A 20,185-nucleotide genomic window follows, 5' to 3' on the forward strand; every position below is an offset into this window, starting at 1 on the left:
CTCATTTGTGTTTTATGTTCTGCAGACGTCCAGCAGGTGTCAGCAGAGAGTCATGAAGAGATTCCCTCCAAGCAGCAGGAGTGGAGCTCCAGTGTGGGACAAAAGGAGCTACAGGCCCCCTCCCACATTAAAGAGGAAGAGGAGGAACTGTGGGAGCAGCTTCAAAGGTTGGAGGAGGATAATGATGAAGATGAAGCTCAGTCCTTACAGCTTCATCACAGTCAAAGTGAGGAGAACAGAGGGGCGGAGCTTGTAAGTCAACACATCACAGAAGCTGATGGAGAGCATTGTGAAGATATAAAGTCACAACCAGACAGCATCTTTGCTCCACTGTCAGACATGGACCACATGATGTCACACTCTTCTGATCACAGTGACCACATCCAAAAACCTTTGGAGAGTAAAAATTACTTTAAAGGTGATACAAGACATCACACTAACAACAAACACTTTGACTGCTCTGAATGTGGGAAATCATTTAGACTGAAGACTGATTTTACAAGACACATGAGAATACATACTGGAGAGAAACCTTTTACTTGCTCTGTTTGTAAAAAAAGTTTCTCCACAAAGCAACACATGACCACACACATGAGAACACACACTGGAGAGAAACCTTTTACTTCCTCTGTTTGTAAGAAGAGTTTCTCCATTAAGTCTGCCATGACCAGACACATGAGAACACACACTGGAGAGAAACCGTTTACTTGCTCTGTTTGTAAGAAGAGTTTCTCCAGAAAGTCTAACATGTCCTCACACATGAGAACACACACTGGAGAGAAACCTTTTACTTGCTCTGTTTGTAAGAAGAGATTCTCCACAAAGTCTAACATGTCCTCACACATGAGAACACATACTGGAGAGAAACCTTTGACTTGCTCTGTTTGTAAGAAGACTTTCTCCACAAAGCCTAACATGTCCGCACACATGAGAACACATACTGGAGAGAAACCTTTTACTTGCCCTGTTTGTAAGAAGCATTTCTCCACAAATCTTGTCATGACCAGACACATGAGAACACACACTGGAGAGAAACCATTTAGTTGCACTGTGTGTGATAAGACGTTCTGGCATAAGTATCAGGTCAGTAAACACAAGTGTGTAACAGTCATGGAAGCTGCAGGGATTTAAAAACACTTAGTGATTGTGCTAAATGTACTTTAAAAACACAGCATGTTTAATATGAATGTATATTTGATGTTGTATGTAGTGCCTCTCATCTTCTACTGTTAAATTTAAAGGCCTACTGAAAGCCACTACTACCGACCACGCAGTCTGATAGTTTACATATCAATGATGAAATATTAACATTGCAACACATGCCAATACGGCCTTTTTAGTTTACTAAATTGCAATTTTAAAGGGGAACATTATCAGCAGACCTATGTAAGCGTCAATATATACCTTGATGTTGCAGAAAAAAGACCATATATTTTTTTAACCCATTTCGGAACTCTAAAAGGGTGAATTTGGCGATTTAAACGCCTTTCAATTGTTCGCTGTCGGAGCAATGACCTTTCACCCGTGACGTTACAACGGGAAGCAATCCGCCATTTTCTCCACCACATTACACACACAAGTCAAATCAGCTCTGTTATTTTCCGTTTTTTCTACTGTTTTCCGTGCCTTGGAGACATCATGCCTCGTCGGTGTGTTGTCGGAGGTGTAACAACACGATCAGGAACGGATTAAAGTTGACTTACGTGGCGTGTGCATCGATTAGCATGGCGTGCTAATCGATGTTAACATGCTATTTAGGCTAGCTGTATGTACATATTGCATCGTTATGCCTCATTTGTAACTATATTTGCATCCAGCCTTTCCCTCCACCCACATTTAATGTCAAACAAACACATACCAATTGACGGATTCAAGTACACCAAAGGTCAAAAGATGCGAAAGTCCCTTGTTTGTTCTGCACATTTTACCGACGACAGCTATGCTACGACAGATGGCACAAAGATGTGTGGATATCTTGCGACACTCAAAGCAGATGTATTTCCAACGATAAAGTCTACGAAATCCCAAAGGTGAGTTTTGTTGATGTTCTGGACTTATGTGCTAATCAGACATATTTGTTCACGGCATGACTGCTAGCTAATCGATGCTAACATGTTATTTAGGCTAGCTGTATGTACATTTGTAGCTATATTTGCCTCCAGCCTTTCCCTCCACCCACATTTAATGCCAAACAAACACTTACCAATCGACGGATTTAAGTTGCTCCAGTGGTCAAAAGATGCAATCGTTGGTTAGAAGGCGATCGCCGAATAGCTTCAATAGCTATTCACTCAAAAGCTTCAGTTTCTTCTTCAATTTTGCTTTCGCTATCTGCCTCCACACTCAAACCATCCGTTTCAATACATGCGTAATCTGTTGAATCGCTTAAGCCGCTGAAATCCGAATCTGAATCCGAGCTAATGTCGCTATATCTTGCTGGTCTGTCCGCCATGTTTGATTGTATTGGCATCACTATATGACATCACAGGAAAATGGACGGTGGATTTACAGATAGCGAAAATCAGGAACTTTTAAGCCTTTTTTTGGGATATTCCATGATTGGTAAAATTTTGAAAAAAACTTTGAAAAATAAAATAAGCCACTGGGAACTGATTTTTATTGGTTTTAACTCTTATGAAATTGTGATAAGGTTCTCCTTTAATATGAATATATATTTGATGATGTATGTAGTGCTTCTCATCTTCTACTGTTATGTTATCCTGGAGTTTTTAAGTTGTGTGCATGTATTGAATATCATGTATGTAGCTACTAATTTATTTGATTTTCTCATTGTTAAAGAGAGGACATTTTTATTTTCACTTTGGGTTTTTTTTCACACATTTTCTTCCTATGTATTTTTATTGATGTTATTATCCAATTAAAAGTATGAATGAATAAAATATTTAACAAAATGTGGACTCTAGTAGATTAGCAGCATTGTTACATCATGGATGTTAACTACAGCAAAACATAAACAAAGAAGAAAAAGGCTGAAGTTAGCAACACATCACTGAACTTTAGAGCCATCTTGAGTGGAGTTGCTTGTTTTTATTGCTGCATTTGTACTTATTTCACCTCACATCTTCACTTTCAACTCTAAAGTCTTCTTCAAATATATTGTTCTGGGCTTCTAAGATTGATGTTTACTATGTGTGTGTAGTCTGTGGAAAGGGTTGTTGTCCCTTGTGGATCCATTTGTTCACTTGCACAGATACATCATCATCATCATCATCATCATTATCAAAATACAGATTTAAGTACTGTATTAGAGTGCCTCTTGTAGTACTCCAACTCGCCACACTGAGAAGTGGGGGCGATCCTGAGCTAGCAGATGAATGTTGCTATCCTGTTTTATCAGCGAGGAAGACAGCATTTGTGTTTACTTTTTTGTCAGATCCAAGTTGTATTGCTCTGCTGAATAAATGAATCACTATGGCTGCCAATATGGAGGATTATATATATATATATATATATATATATATATATTTATATTTATATTTAAAGGCCTACTGAAATTAGATTTTCTTATCCAAACGATGTGTCATACTTGATCATTTCGCGATATTGCCATATTTTTGCTGAAAGGATTTAGTAGAGAACATCCACGATAAGCTTCGCAACTTTTGCTTGCTAACAGAAAAGCCTTGCCACTACCGGAAGTCGCAGACGATGACGTCACATGTTGATGGCTCCTCACATCCTCACATTGATTTTAATGGGAGCCTCCAACAAAAACAGCTATTCGGACCGAGAAAATGAAAATTTACCCATTAGTTTGAGCGAGGATGAAAGGTTCGTGTTTGAGGATATTGATAGCGACGGACAAGAAAAAAAAAAAAAGTTTAAAAAAAAAACGCGATTGCATTGGGACGGATTCAGATGTTTTTAAACACATGTACTTGGATAATTCTGGGAAATCCCTTATCTTTCTATTGTGTTGCTAGTGTTTTAGTGAGTTTAACAGTACCTGATAGTCAGATGTGTGTGTTCACGGGTGTGTTGACGTCAGTGTCTCAGGGAAGTCGACGGCTGCTTTATGGGCGGCACAAGCTGACCTAAGAAGAGACTTTTTACCACAATTTTCTCACCGAAACCTGCTGGTTGACATTCGGTCGGGATCCATGTTCGCTGTGATCCATAGTAAAGTTTCACCTCTGTGAATTTTAAACAAGGAATCACCGTGTGTTTGTGTGGCTAAAGGCTAAAGCTTCCCAACTCCATCTTTCTACTTTGACTTCTCCAATATCAATTGAACAAATTGCAAAAGATTCAACAACACAGTTCTCCAAAATACTGTGTAATTATGCGATTAAAGCAGACGACTTTTAGCTGTGTGTGTGTGCAGCGCTCATATTTCCTAACAGTCTGTGACGTCAAGCGTACACGTCATCATTACGCGACGTTTTCAAGAAAAAACACCCGGGAAATTTAAATTGCAATTTAGTAAACTAAAAAGGCTGTATTAGCATGTGTTGCAATGTTAATATTTCATCATTGATATATAAACTATCAGACTGCGTGGTGGCTAGTAGTGGCTTTCAGTAGGTCTTTAGGTCGGGGTCTGATCATGACTAGTCATTGATATCGACACCAACATCGCCCCCTTGTGGTGGAAAATTATAACAGTCATAACTTCCTTCCACATGCTCCAATCTTCCTGATTTGTTTTATGGTGGGTGAAGATCATCGTCATTCTACATCCTGTACGCAAATTCAAAATGACATTTTTCATACTCAGCACATTTTCTAACAGAATCTTGTTAATATGCTCAATAAGGTTCTATTCAAATGTAATACAAGTAATACGTAAGACTTTATTTGCACACTTAAGGAGATACGTTTCCAGGTAAAAAAGATTAATTGTTTATCAATTTATTTTCCATGAATTAATTTAGATCCAGAACACACATTGTTATATATCTTATTATAATCATTACTATAATTGAATGTAAGTTTGTGTAAAATATTTTCACACAACAAAGTGTGAATACATGTTATAATGTGTGGGGTTGAGTTATAATTGATATAATACAATTAGGTATGGCAAATGCATTTTGTTTACTTGCCAACTATTCAAATTATATTTAATATACATATTTATATAATGTCATGTAATATGACTTCAACATTATTTTTGTTAACATAAGAGTTTATTTGCTAGCCAGTTCTACTTCTGAGTATTTATTTTATTTTCTTATTGAACAATTAAACACACATAAACAATGTTTAGACACATTAAGGTACTTTCAATACAATATGAGTGTCAGGCCTTGACGTGGATTGAGTGTGCTCCTTCGACGCAGCGGGATTACAGGACGAGCCAGGCGTGAATTCAGGTACATGTTTTTATTTAAACACTCTAATCAAAAATCATCAAACTAAGGGCGCTCACAAAGAGGAAGAAACTTGGCTAAACAGTACAAACGTGAAACAAAAACACCTGCTCAAGGTCATGAAAGAAAATTTAACTATAAACTTAAACAGCACGATGGCAAGACTAAAGACATGAAACAAAAGAGTGCACTGTGGCATAAATATATAAACTTACTCGGCATGGAACTGTGGACAGGGCGTAAAGGTTTGGACAGCATGGGTAGGGTGCGTGTGAGTGTGAAGATCCCAGGACGAAGACAAGAAAAAGAGTGACTTAAATAGCTGTGACTATTAGTGAAAACAGGTGTGAGGCTGAGAACAGGGATGTGACAGGTGAAAACTCATGAGGTTGGCATGGAAACAAACAAAACCAGGAAGTGCAAAACGTGACTGATTGTCCAAAATCAAAAACATAACATGACAAAACAAAACATGATCCATAGGTGTGACAATGAGTCAATGTTTTTTCAATATTTTACTCAGCAATATAAAAAAAACATCACCATCCATCCATCCATCCATCTTCTTACGCTTATCCGAGGTCGGGTCGCGGGGGCAACAGCATAAGCAGGGAAACCCAGACTTCCCTCTCCCCAGCCACTTCGTCTAGCTCTTCCCGGGGGATCCCGAGGCGTTCCCAGGCCAGCCGGGAGACATAGTCTTCCCAACGTGTCCTGGGTCTTCCCCAAGGCCTCCTACCGGTTGGACGTGCCCTAAACACCTCCCTAGGGAGGCGTTCGGGTGGCATCCTGACCAGATGGCCGAACCACCTCATCTGGCTCCTCTCGATGTGAAGGAGCAGCGGCTTTACTTTGAGTTCCTCCTGGATGGCAGAGCTTCTCACCCTATCTCTAAGGGAGAGACCCGCCACACGGCGGAGGAAACTCATTTCGGCCGCTTGTACCCGTGATCTTATCCTTTCGGTCATGACCCAAAGCTCATGACCATAGGTGAGGATGGGAACGTAGATCGACCGGTAAATTGAGAGCTTTGCCTTCCTGCTCAGCTCCTTCTTCACCACAACGGATCGATACAACGTCCGCATTACTGAAGACGCCGCACCGATCCGGCTGTCGATCTCACGATCCACTCTTCCTCCACTCGTGAACAAGACTCCTAGGTACTTGAACTCCTCCACTTGGGGCAGGGTCTCCTCCCCAACCCGGAGATGGCACTCCACCCTTTTCCGGGCGAGAACCATGGACTCGGACTTGAAGGTGCTGATTCTCATTCCGGTCACTTCACACACGGCTGCAAACCGATCCAGTGAGAGCTGAAGATCCCGGCCAGATGAAGCCATCAGGACCACATCATCTGCAAAAAGCAGAGACCTAATCCTGCGGTTACCAAACAGGAACCTCTCAGCGCCTTGACTGTGCCTACAAATTCTGTCCATAAAAGTTATGAATGAACAGAATGGGTGACAAAGGACAGCCTTGGCGGAGTCCAACCCTCACTGGAAATGTGTTCGACTTACTGCCGGCAATGCGGACCAAGCTCTGGCACTGATCGTACAGGGAACGGATCGCCACAATCAGACAGTCCGATACCCCATACTCTCTGAGCACTCCCCACAGGACTTCCCAAGGGACACGGTCCAATGCCTTCTCCAAGTCCACAAAGCACATGTAGACTGGTTGGGCAAACTCCCATGCACCCTCAAGAACCCTGCCGAGAGTATAGAGCTGGTCCACAGTTCCACGACCAGGACGAAAACCACACTGCTCCTCCTGAATCCGAGGTTCGACTATCCGACGTAGCCTCCTCTCCAGTACACCTGAAAACCTTACCGGGAAGGCTGAGGAGTGTGATCCCACGATAGTTGGAACACACCCTCCGGTCCCCCTTCTTAAAGAGAGGAACCACCACCCCGGTCTGCCAATCCAGAGGTACCGCCCCCGATGTCCACGTGATGCTGCAGAGTCTTGTCAACCAAGACAGCCCCACAGCATCCAGAGCCTTAAGGAACTCCGGGCGGACCTCATCCACCCCTGGGGCCTTGCCACCGAGGAGCTTTTTAACTACCTCAGGGACCTCAGCCCCAGAAATACGAGAGTCCACCACAGATTCCCCAGGCACTGCTTCCTCATAGGAAGACGTGTTGGTGGGATTGAGGAGGTCTTCGAAGTATTCCTTCCACCTATCCACAACATCCGCAGTCGAAGTCAGCAGAACACCATCCGCACCATACACGGTGTTGATAGTGCACTGCTTCCCCTTCCTGAGGCGGCGGACGGTGGTCCAGAATCGCTTCGAAGCCGTCCGGAAGTCGTATTCCATGGCTTCCCCGAACTCCTCCCATGTCCGAGTTTTTGCCTCCGCTTCCGCTGAAGCTGCACACCGCTTGGCCTGTCGGTACCTGTCCACTGCCTCCGGAGTCCTATGAGCCAAAAGAACCCGATAGGACTCCTTCTTCAGCTTGAGGGCATCCCTCACCGCTGGTGTCCACCAAGGGGTTTTAGGATTGCCGCCCCGACAGGCACCAACTACCTTGCGGCCACAGCTTCGATCTGCCCCCTCGACAATTGAGGTGCGGAACATGGTCCACTCGGACTCAATGTCCAGCACCTCCCTCGTGACATGTTCAAAGTTCTTCCGGAGGTGGGAATTGAAACTTTGTCCGACAGGAGACTCTGCCAGACGTTCCCAGTAGACCCTCACAATGCGTTTGGGCCTCCCATGTCTGTCCGGCATCCTCCCCCACCATCGCAGCCAACTCACCACCAGGTGGTGATCGGTAGAAAGCTCCGCCCCTCTCTCCACCCGAGTGTCCAAAACATATTATTGTACATGTTATACTGTACAATTGAATAAATCAGAAACTGATGACATAGCGCTGTATTTTACTTCTTTATCTTTTTTTCAACCAAAAATGCTTTGCTCTGATTTACTTGAATTAAAAAAATGTTCCCAGGGGGTACATCACTGAAAAAAGGTTGAGAACCACTGTTGTAGTAATTTGCTCCCTGGCCCCCAAAGTCCTAGTGGCAGGTGCTAACCACCGACAGGCAATCAGCCTAATTCTTACCTGTATGATAAGGCTATGGAACGCCTCTACCTTGGAAGTCTGGTGTTTACTCGACGGCATGGCGATATCTTTCAGCAGGGACTTGTTGTTGACAACCTCCTCCAGTTTCACTGCTGAGCGTGAGACTAAACATACATTTAAAATAGAACAATGTTTATACAAAATGTTCCAGTCAACTTGAAAACTGGTTATCTATTCACAAGTTTATCTGAATTTTTTGACTTTCAAAAGATCCATCCATCCATTTTGCTACCGCTTATTCCCTTTGGGTTTGCGGGGGGAGCTGGTGCCTACCTCAGCTACAATCGGGCGGAAGGCGGCGTACAGCCTGTACAAGTCGCCACCTCAACGCAGGGCACTTTCAAAAGATGTGCAGTAAAATATTGCTATTCCCTCACTGCTTTCGGGCAACTTATTTGCCTACTTACTTGGTTTGAGACATTTCTTTTGCATACTTCTACCGTGCAGTTGTCCAAGAGCACAAATTGGGAAGAGGTGGCCATGGTCCTTGTGGATGTTCTGAATGTGACTTCCACTAGGCAACCAGAAGTTCCCCCTCTCCAGGCGGTGTAGACGCTGCACTCCCATGCTGTTCAGCACTTGCAATACCTTGCCAGAAGATCCGCCAGCCAAGAGAATGCCAGCAGATAGCAGGATGTTGCCCGCGGCATAAGGGCCAATGTTTGGCTGGCTGCTCCACCTACTCCTCCGGTCACATGATGTACATTGTATGGTCATGATCAGCTGTGTACCGTTCCAATCCCAAGAAGGGCTTATGTCCTGGCTGCCACAGGCTGGACAGTGACACCACTTGACGAGACTCTGGAGGCACGACTCAAAGATGATGTACTTCGGTACCTTGTGGGCGCCCTCTTCCCGCATCTTGGGAGTACGTGTGGGATCTGGCGGCCCGTCAGATTGACACGGATCCGACGTCGATGACCCACTCGGCACGTAGCTGACATGGGAAGAACCACTATCAGAAGGACTTGATGCTGGTCCTTCATCAAACAATGCAGGAGGTGGTCGTAGCTTGGCTTGCATTCCAGACCCACCTGGAGATGCTATGTTGGGCTGCATCTCGGGGCTGCTGCACTTGACGATGGGACTTCACTAACCCTGGCTGGCCCAGCTCTAACCCTCTCGAGGATCTCTGGGGTCACCTGCTGTCCTAGCAATAAAATAAAACACAAGTTGTTTTATATAATCTGTTAAATTTGAACTAGGATCACATACTAATTATTATCTTTGAATCCACTGCTTTCCACCAACAACTTTCTTCTTCGTAGTCTCCATTATTAATTGAACAAGTTGCAAAAGATTCAGCAACACAGATGTCCAAAATACTCTGTAATTACGCGTTGAACAGAGACGACTATTAGCCGTGTGTGGACGTGAGCCAAGATGTCCCCAACAATTTGTGACGTCACGCGCACGCATAATCATAAACGTCATCATTCCGCCACGTTTTAACTCCGCGGGAAATTTAAAATTGCAATTTAGTAAACTAAAAAGGCCGTATTTGCATGTGTTGCAGTGTTAATATTTCATCATTGATATATAAACTATCAGACTGCGTGGTGGGTAGTAGTGGCTTTCAGTAGGCCTTTAAAGATGTTCTGTGAAAAACTCGAACAAAATAATGCACAATGAAGAAAAACAATTAATGTGCTCAGTTTGTAATAAAATATTTTCTGTGAAAAACTTGATAAACAAAAGTATGCGGATTGGAGAATAAACATTCAAAAGCTCAGTTTGTAAACAAGGATTCTCTGCGAATAATCTATTGATAACAGATTAAAAAAATACACACAGAAGTAAAAACATTATTGTGCTCAGTTCGTAATAAAATAGTCTTTGTGAAAAAACTTGATGAACAAAATAATGCACACTGAAGAAAAAACATTAATGTACTCAGTTTGTGATAAAAGATGCTCTGTAAAAAAAAGTGCTAACAAACAAAAGAATGCACACTCGGGAAAAACCATTAATGTACTCAGTTTGTGAAAAAGGATTCTGCGTGAAGAAACTTTTGATAACAGACAAAATAATACAAACTAAAGAAAACCCATTAAAGTGCTCGGTTTGTAATAAAAGATGCTCTGGAAAAAAACATGATAACAAGCAAAATAATGTACACTGGAGAAACACTCATGTGCTCAGTTTGTAAAAAAAAGGATTATCTGTGAAGAAATTATTGATAACAAATAAAACAAATTACACACTGAGTAAAACCATAAATGTGCTTAGTTTGTAATAAAAATATTATCTGTGAAGAAACGTATGATAACAGACAAAAAATTACACAAAGTAAGAACGTCTTGATAACAGAAAAAAGTATGCACACTGAAGAAAAACCATTAATGTGCTCAGTTTGTAATAAAAGACTCTGTGAATAAAATTTAGCTAACAAACAAAATAATACACACTGGAGAAAAACATTAATGTGCTCAGTTTGTAATCAAATGTTATCTGTGAAGAAAGTCTTGATAACAGAAAAAAGTATGCACACTGAAGAAAAACCATTAATGTGCTCAGTTTGTTACAAAGATGCTGTGTAAACAAAACTTGATAAACAAACAAATTCACACAGGAGAAAAACACATTAATGTGCTCAGTTTGTAATACAAGATTCTGTGTTGAAGAGTTTAAGATTCTATGCACACATGGAGACAAACCATTAATGTGCTCAGTTTGTGAAAAAAAAAAAAAAAAGATGCTCTAAGAAAAACTTGATAAACAAAAGAATGCACACTGGAAAATCAAGTGCTCAGTTTGTAAACAAAGATTCTCTGTGAAGAATCTATTAATAACAGATTAGAGAAATTCTAAAGGAATCATAATTAAAGGGAGAGAGTATAAATTGGCCAGATGTGGATGACATTTTAGTCTTCCTCTGGCACCCAACATACTCTCTTCCTAAATGAATGCACTCATTTGAACAGTAGGGTCTATTATCAGGACATAAAATCAACATCGGTAAAACTCAACTCCTCTCGTATAATTATAACCCAGAAGCAGTGAAATTATGTACAAAAATCACACACAAAGGAATATTTTCTTATATTGTTTTTTTAATCTCTATAGTTCAAGTTTTACTTAGCTATTGTCTCCATCCAAAATGGATGGAGACTATATATATATATTTATACCCCCTGATATGTCTTTTAAATACCTGGGCCTCATTTTATCAAAATATATAACAACATTATCAGTATAAAATTATCTACCCATACATAAGAAAATAAAAGATGACATAGCACGATGGAACTTAATTCCTTTTTTTCGCCTTAGCTGTAGAATTGATTGTATTGAAACGAATGCACTTCCAAGACTGCTGTACCGATTTCAAACTCTGCCAATAGAGATCAACAAAAAATAATTCAGCTTCATGTAGTGTAATGAAAGATTAAAAAATGCTCAGTTTTGAAACTATTAAAGGGGAACATTATCAGCAGACCTATGTAAGCGTCAATATATACCTTGATGGTGCAGAAAAAAGACCATATATTTTTTTAACCGATTTCCGAACTCTAAATGGGTGAATTTTGGCGAATTAAACGCCTTTTTGTTTATTGCGCTGGAGGCGATGACGTCAGAATGTGACGTCGCCGAGGTAATACACCCGCCATTTTCATTTTCAACACATTACAAAGACCAAGTCTCAGCTCTGTTATTTTCCGTTTTTTCGACTATTTTTTGGAACCTTGGAGACATCATGCCTCGTGGGTGTGTTGTCGGAAGGTGTAACAACACTAACAGGGAGGGATTCAAGTTGCACCACTGGCCCCAAGATGCCAAAGTGTCTGCCGCCAGACCCCCATTGAATGTACCAGAGTGTCTCCACATTTTATCGACGATGCTAAGACAGACATGACACAGAGATGTATGGATAACCTGCAGATGCATTTGCAACGATAGTCAACGAAATCACAAAGGTGAGTTTTGTTGATGTTGTTGACTTATGTGCTAATCAGACATATTTGGTCGCGGCGTGACTGCCAGCTAATCGATGCTAACATGCTACGCTAATCGACGCTAACATGCTATTTACTGGCGGTGCTAAGACAGACATGGCACAGAGATGTATGGATAACCTGCAGATGCATTTGCAACGATAAAGTCAACGAAATCACAAAGGTGAGTTTTGTTGATGTTGACTGCCAGCTAATCGAGGCTAACATGGTATGCTAATCGATGCTAACATGCTATTTACCGGCGGTGCTAAAGCAGACATGGCACAGAGATGTATGGATAACCTGCAGATGCATTTGCAACGATAACGTCAACGAAATCACAAAGGTGAGTTTTGTTGATGTTGACTGGCAGCTAATCGATGCTAACATGCTACGCTAATCGATGCTAACATGCTATTTACCAGGGGTGCTAAAGCAGACATGGTACAGAGATGTATGGATAACCTGCAGATGCATTTGCAACTATATTACGTTTCCTTCCACCCACATTTAATGCGAAACAAACACTTACCAATCGACGGATTTAAGTTGCTCCAGTGTCACAAGATTCGAAAGTCCTGATCGTTTGGTCCGCACATTTTACCGGCGATGCTAACGCAGCTACTCGGCCATGCTATGGCTATGAATAGCGTCAATAGCTATTCGCTCAATAACTTCAGTTTCTTCTTCAATATTTTCATACTCCAACCATCTGTTTCAATACATGCGTAATCTGTTGAATCGCTTAAATCGCTGAAATCCGAGTCTGAATCCGAGCTAATGTCGCTATATCTTGCTGTGGTATTCCCATTGTTTGTTTACATTGGCAGCACTGTATGACGTCACAGGGAAATGGATAGTGGTTTCGAAGATAGCGAAAATAAGGCAATTTAAAGCTTTATTTAGGGATATTCCGAGACCGGTAAAATTTTGAATAAAACTTCAAAAAATACAACAAGCCCCTGGGAACTGATTTTTATTGTTTTAACCCTTTTGAAATTGTGATAATGTTCCCCTTTAAAAGGACACATTTTAAAAAAAAAACAAGACTTCTATCAATATCTGCAGTTGCATCATTTTGTTAATATGAAGGTGAAACATGTAACACAGTCAAGACAAGCATATGTTTAATTGAACTATTTACAAAAGTTTACAATTCAGAAACTATTGATAGAAGTGTTTCATGCTTGTATAAGAAATCATATTTAACTTCATATATTAAAACAAAATGGGAGAAGGAAGGAGGGATAACTACATCTGAGGAAGAATGGACAATAAAAAGGAGATATCAATGGACTTGTAGCAGCTCACCCAAGTGGAGAGTTTGGCTGGGAAAGTTTTATTCCACCTTCTCAGAAGTCTCAGTATGATAACAACTCCCCTGCCTGTTGGACAAATTGTGGGAATCTAAAGGCAAACCACTAGCATGTTTTCTGGGACTGCTCTGCCATAAAGGACTATTGGAAAGAGATACACCAAGCTCTACAGGATATTTTCAAATCACCCCTTGAAAGTAACATTCTGTTTTTCACACATCGCACCTCAGGATTGGCTGAAAAAAGAGAAATACTTCATGAATATCCTACTAGTGGTTTGTAAAAAGAGCATTACCAGGAAATGGATATTACAGGAGAGCCCAACTTTGAAGAAATGGATGGAAATCACAATGGACATTTATAAAACACAGAAGATAACAGCTTTTATTATTTATAAACTAGAGATATTTACTTCATACTGGGAATACTGGGTTGATTATGTCACGCCACATAAGACTAATTTTTTTTCTAATTAGTGATTAAACTGTTTTAAAAAAAATGATTACTCCCTATATGTATATAGTTTTTTTCTATGTATTTATTTACTATCTGTTTATACTATTTATTATTATTATCGTTATTAATTTTATTAATATTATTATTACTTTGTTTTTTTGCTGTTTTTCTCTTTTTGTGGGGGAGGGGTGCAGGTGTCATCGTTGGGAAATAAACAAAAAATAATATTTTGATCTTTCGGGCAGACAATAGATGTATGATGTATGCAAATATGATGTAATGGATAACAATGTCAGATGATGGATGTCCATGAAAAAAACAATAATAATAATAATTTGTAAGTAAAAAATACATTTAAATGAAATAAGAGTAGTTGTAGTAGTGACTTCTGTCATGCGGACTGTAGCCTCCACATGAGAGAGAAGTGAGAAGAAGATTGTGTGAATCCTGCCTTCCAGTCCCAGTGTGCTGACATGACACTAGATTGCTTCTCCCTCATTATCCAGCCTGTCAATCTTGGCTCAGCTCATTTCTGACACTCCATTTGTCACATCTGGCAAATTTTGTTCACATTTTGTTCGTGTTTTCCGCTGTTTAATGTTTGAATTCCTGTCCTGTGCTTTTATTTTGGTGGCTCTCCCAGTTTTGTTGGTGTTTTCCCGTGGCAGCTTCACTTCTGTCCCCGAGCATTTCCCCTCACCTTTTTTCTGTTTGCAATCAAGACTATTTCAATTGATCCTCTTGCTACCTTTGTTGTCCGGACATTATTCTTTGTTCACGGGTGACTATCCTTTTAGATGTCAAGCTCGAGTACGCACATATTTTGTGGACGCTGTCTGCTCCACATTTCCTGTGAGTGTTTTGCTGGGTTTCAGCGGTTTGTTTTGTTGTCTTCACAGTTCCCTGTTGCTCTCGGTTTTTGTTCGTTTATCAAAAACATCCGTTTTTTTTACTGCATGGTGCCACCTGGTTCATCTGCATCTTAAGAAATCATTCCCAATTTCCGATTTTTGGTGAATTATTGTGAAATTTCCACTGTCATGTTACTCTTTAAGGCTTCACGGTGGAAGAGGGGTTAGTGTGTCTGCCTCACAATACGAAGGTCCTGAGTAGTCAGGGTTCAATCCCGGGCTCAGGATCTTTCTGTGGGGAGTTTGCATGTTCTCCCCGTGAATGCGTGGGTTCCCTCCGGGTACTCCGGTTTCCTCCCACCTCCAAACACATGCACCTGGGGATAGGCCCCTCCCACCTCCAAAGACATGCACCTGGGGATAGGCCCCTCCCACCTCCAAAGACATGCACCTGGGGATAGGCCCCTCCCACTTCCAAAGACATGCACCTGGGGATAGGTTGATTGGCAACACTAAATGGTCCCTAGTGTGTGAATGTGAGTGTGAATGTTGTCTGTCTATCTGTGTTGGCCCTGCGATGAGACGGCGACTTGTCCAGGGTGTACAACGCCTTCCGCCCGATTGTAGCTGAGGTAGGCAGCAGCGCCCCCCGCGACCCCAAAGGGGAATAAGCGGTAGAAAATGGATGGATGTTACTCTTTATAGTTAACTAATTAGAAAATTAAAAAAATATTTACTGAGTCAGCTGCTAGTTCACATTTTGTGGAGTCATTTTGCTACCTGTCAAGGAGGGAATTTGTTCTTAAATATCTATAAATAATCCTTAATATTGCCAGCCATAGTGATTAATTTATTAATGAAAAGAACATTAAAACTTGAATCTGACAAAAAAATAAAGACAAATGCTGTCTTCCTCGCTGATAAAACATGATAAAAACATGCAACTGCTAGCCCCCACTTCTCACAATGTGGCGAGGTGGAATACTACAAGAGGCACTCTAATATGGTACTTAAATCTCTATTTTTAGTCTTATTATCGAGGAATATTGAGGTCACACTTATATTAAAAAAAGTAATGTTAAAGTTTCATCCAGTATTCTGATGATGATGATGATGATGATGACGATGAATCTGTGTCCGAACTTAGGGTCCAAATTGTTTTAACAATGTTATTAATTCATACTTTTAATTGGAAAATAACATCAATAAAGTGCAATGGAGAAAATGTGTTGGAAAAAAAAATAAAAAATAAGATGACCTCTCTTTAACAATGGGAAAATAGAATAAAAATTTAGCAACATATATAATATTCAATAAATGCACACAACTTAAAAAGTCATTACAGGACAACATATAAGAGTAGAAGATAAGAAGCACAACATTGAACATAAAATATACGTTCATATTAATCATGCTGTGTTTTTAAAGTACATTTAGCACAATCACCGTTTGAGTGTTTTTACATCCCTGCAGCTTCCATGACTGTTACACACTTGTGTTTACTGTCCTGATACTTAAACCTGATTGTTTTATCACACAAACGGTTTCTCTCCATTGTGTGTTCTCATGTGTTTGGTCACACATTGCTTTCTGGAGAAACTCTTCTTACAAACAGGGCAAGTAAAAGGTTTCTCTCCAGTATGTATTCTCATGTGTGTGGTCATGTCAGGCTTCATGGAGAAACTCTTCTTACAAACAGAGCAAGGAAAAGGTTTCTCACCAGTGTGTGTCCTCATGTGTGTGGTCATGTGTTGCCATCTGGAGAAACTCTTCTTACAAACAGAGCAAATAAAAGGTTTCTCTCCAGTGTGTGTTCTCATGTGTGTGGTCATGTTACGCTTTGTGGAGAAACTCTTCTTACAAACAGAGCAAGGAAAAGGTTTTTCTCCAGTATGTATTCTCATGTGTGTGGTCATGTCAGGCTTCATGGAGAAACTCTTCTTACAGACAGAGCAAGTAAAAGGTTTCTCTCCAGTGTGTGTTCTCATGTGTGTGGTCATGTGATGCTTTCTGATGAAGCTCTTCTTACAGACAGAGCAAGTGAAAGGTTTCTCACCTGTGTGTATTTTCATGTGTAATGTCATGATACTCTTAGCGTTGAATCTTTTAGCACAAATTGAGCAAGCAAAAGGTTTCTCTCCAGTATGTGTTCTCATGTGTGTGGTCATGTCATTCTTTCTGGGGAAACTCTCCTTACAAACAGAGCAAGTAAAAGGTTTCTCTCCAGTATGTATTGTCATGTGTGTGGTCATGTATTGCTTTCTGGAGAAACTCTTCTTACAAACAGGGCAAGTATAAGGTTTCTCTCCAGTATGTGTTCTCATGTGTACTGTAAAATTACTCTTATGTCTAAAAGATTTTTCACATTCAGAGCAGTCAAAGTGTTTGCTGTTATTTTGATGTCTCGTATCACCTTCAGAGTCATTTTTACTCTTCAAAGGTTTTTGGATGTGGTCACTGTGATCAGAAGAGTCTGACATCATGTGGTCCATGTCTGACAGTGGAGCAAAGATGCTGTCTGGTTCTGACTTTATATCATCTTCGTCATTAACCTCCTCCAACCTTGGAAGCTGCTCCCACAGTTCCTCTTCTTCCTCTATATGAGTGGTCTCGAGCTTCTTCTGTCCCACACTGGAGCTCCACTCCTGCTGCTTGGAGGGAATCTCTTCATGACTCTCTGCTGACACCTGCTGGACGTCTGCAGAACATAAAACACAAATGAGGTGTTACTGTATTGAAGTTTGCAGTATTCAAACTATTCACAGGTGAGTTAGGCCAAATAGACAGCACTCCACGTTATGCATTTATTTAGTTTACCTTTTCTTTGGCCCACCCCTATAAAGTTATTCATTTTCTCCACCTACATTCAAAAGACAGCATCCATCTATATCTTGAAAAACAAAAACAATGATGTGTGTGGTGTTTGAGAACAGTTTGTAAGAGCTTGACAGTAAAACTTTTCATGAACTTTAACTCACCTTAATGTGCTGGACGTCTTTGATCATTATGATTTTGGTTTAGAGCAGGGGTCTCAAACATGCGGCCCGCGGGCAAAATTGCGTTCCGCGAAACGTTATTATGCGGCGCGCGCTTCGATGTGACAATTTTATGTTGGTGCGGCCCATGAGTTTAATCTGAACGGCGCTTGATAGGTCATGCTTGCCCACATCCCCAATTTTCCCGGGAGACCCCTTAATTTCAGGGCACCAATTCTCTCGAAGCCCCTGTCAATTTTTACCAGATCAACAATATTCAGGGAGTGCCATAAAGGCACTGCCTTTAGCGCCCCCTATATCCTGAATTGACAGCGTGCAAGCCCAATTAGAATAGAATAGAATAGAACATAATAGACTTTATTGTCATTATATTTGCATATGACGAGATTAAAGACTCCAACTTGAGTGGCGGTTGTGGGAACAAATATGGGGTGAAATAAATAACACAAGGGGTAATAAAGGAAAAACTAACAATTGAAATAAACAGACAACTATCCAATAAAAATAACAAGCAATCCTGTACAATATACAGCACACTGTAGAAATACAAAATACTGTACAATATACAGAACAAGACAAGAGTACGGAAGTAATAAATAACAATCAGTATTGCACAGTAGGGTATTAGGGCATGATATTGTACAGGGGTGAATTATTATTATTATAAGTTAGATTTTAACATGGTGACAGCTCTGGAGAAGAAGCTGTCTCTGAGCCTGTTTGTTCTGGCTCTGATGCACCTGTAGCACCTGTAGCGCCTGCCTGATGGTAGCAGGTGGAACAGGTGGTAGCCAGGGTGTGTGCTGTCTTTGGTGATGCTTTTTGCTTTCTTGAGGCAACGGGAGTTATGTAAATGCTTCAAGGAGGGGAGGGGGCAGCCGATATTTTTTTGTGCAGACTTTATGACCCTCTAATTCGCCTGTTTGTCTGCTTCAGTGCAGCTGGCGTACCACACTGTTATGCAGAGTGGTCCAGAGTCCAGAAGAAAGCAAATTTTGTATTTCATTTGGAAGTCAAGGCGCTATAGTCTGGAGGAAAGCTGGAGAGGAGCAAAATCCAAGTTGCTTGAAATCCAGTGTGTTCCCACAGTCAGCAATGGTTTGGGGAGCCATGTCAGCTGCTGGTTTTTGTCCACTGTGTTTAATCAAGTCTAGAGTCAATGCAGCTGTGTACCAAGAGCACTCCATGCTTCCATCTGTTGTAAAGCTCTATGGAGATGATGACTTCATCTTCCAGCATGATCTGCCAGAACCAGCAGTAACTGGTGTACTGACCATGGCATTACTGTCCGCGATTGGCCTGCCAACTCCCCTGACCTGAACCCCTTAGAGAATTTGTGGGGTATTGTGAAGAAGAAGCTGTAAGACACCAGACCCAATAATGCTAATGAGTTTAAGGCCACTAGCGAAGCATCCTGAGCATCCATAACACCTCAGCAATGCCACAGGCCGATTGCCTCCATGCCACGCCGCATTGATGCAGTAACCCATGCGAAAGGATTCCCAACCAAGTACTTAGTGCATTAGACATTTTCAAATGTTTGATTTTGTTTTGCTATTATAAATCTTTTTGTTTTACTTGGTCCTAGGAAATATTCTAATTTTTTGAGATAGGATTTTTGAGTTTTCTTAAGCTGTATGCCGTAATCAGCAATATTAAAATAATAAAAGGCTTGCAATATTTCAGTTGATGTGTAATGCATCCAGAATGTCTGACATTTCCATGTTTTTAGTTTCATTACAGAAAATAAAGGACTTTATCACAATATTATAATTTTCTGAGACAGTCCTGTGTGTGTGTGTGTGTGTGTATATGTATATATATATATATATATATACATATATATATATATATATATATATATATACATACATAAGAGAGAGAGACAGAGGTATTGTAATAACTTGAAGTAAATAATGAAGATTGAAAACCAATTACAAAAAACAGAATCCCAAACAAATTTACTAAAAGCTTACCTTTTTTAATTTGGCATAGTATGTATATATTATTAATGTTGTAAATAAACTCTTAATACATCTAGAACAGGGGTGGGCAACCCGCAGCTCCGGAGCCGCATGCAGCTCTTTGGCCACTCTGATGAGGCTCAGCTGCATAATCACCGACCCCCTTGGTTATTTCGGGAGGTTTCCTTATTTTGGTGCATCTCCCGGACATCACCCGGGGCTAATAGTCTCCGATTTTCAGTCGG

At 40.8% G+C, this 20,185-nt stretch overlaps 3 protein-coding genes across 4 annotated transcripts in view; 2 read left to right on the forward strand and 1 right to left on the reverse strand.

The window, feature by feature from the left end:
• The window catches only part of LOC133546732 (gastrula zinc finger protein XlCGF57.1-like), a 270,564-nt gene extending 269,305 nt beyond the window's left edge, over positions 1-1,259 (forward strand). For both annotated transcript variants that reach the window (XM_061892539.1, XM_061892541.1), the window contains one exon: positions 26-1,259. In XM_061892539.1, coding sequence (XP_061748523.1) covers positions 26-1,131 — 1,106 coding nt within the window. In that variant the 3' untranslated portion in view covers positions 1,132-1,259. The remainder of the gene's footprint in view (positions 1-25) is intronic.
• The window catches only part of LOC133546744 (gastrula zinc finger protein XlCGF8.2DB-like), a 458,486-nt gene that overhangs the window by 276,278 nt on the left and 162,023 nt on the right, over positions 1-20,185 (forward strand). The gene's annotated exons all lie outside the window — the stretch shown is intronic.
• Positions 14,326-20,185, reverse strand: part of LOC133546730 (zinc finger protein 568-like) — a 45,424-nt gene continuing 39,564 nt past the window's right edge. Inside the window, exon 6 of the mRNA XM_061892532.1 lies at positions 14,326-17,678. Coding sequence (XP_061748516.1) covers positions 16,513-17,678 — 1,166 coding nt within the window. The 3' untranslated portion in view covers positions 14,326-16,512. The remainder of the gene's footprint in view (positions 17,679-20,185) is intronic.

Source organism: Nerophis ophidion, unplaced genomic scaffold (genome assembly GCF_033978795.1).
Source record: "Nerophis ophidion isolate RoL-2023_Sa unplaced genomic scaffold, RoL_Noph_v1.0 HiC_scaffold_40, whole genome shotgun sequence".
NCBI classification, from domain to species: domain Eukaryota; kingdom Metazoa; phylum Chordata; class Actinopteri; order Syngnathiformes; family Syngnathidae; genus Nerophis; species Nerophis ophidion.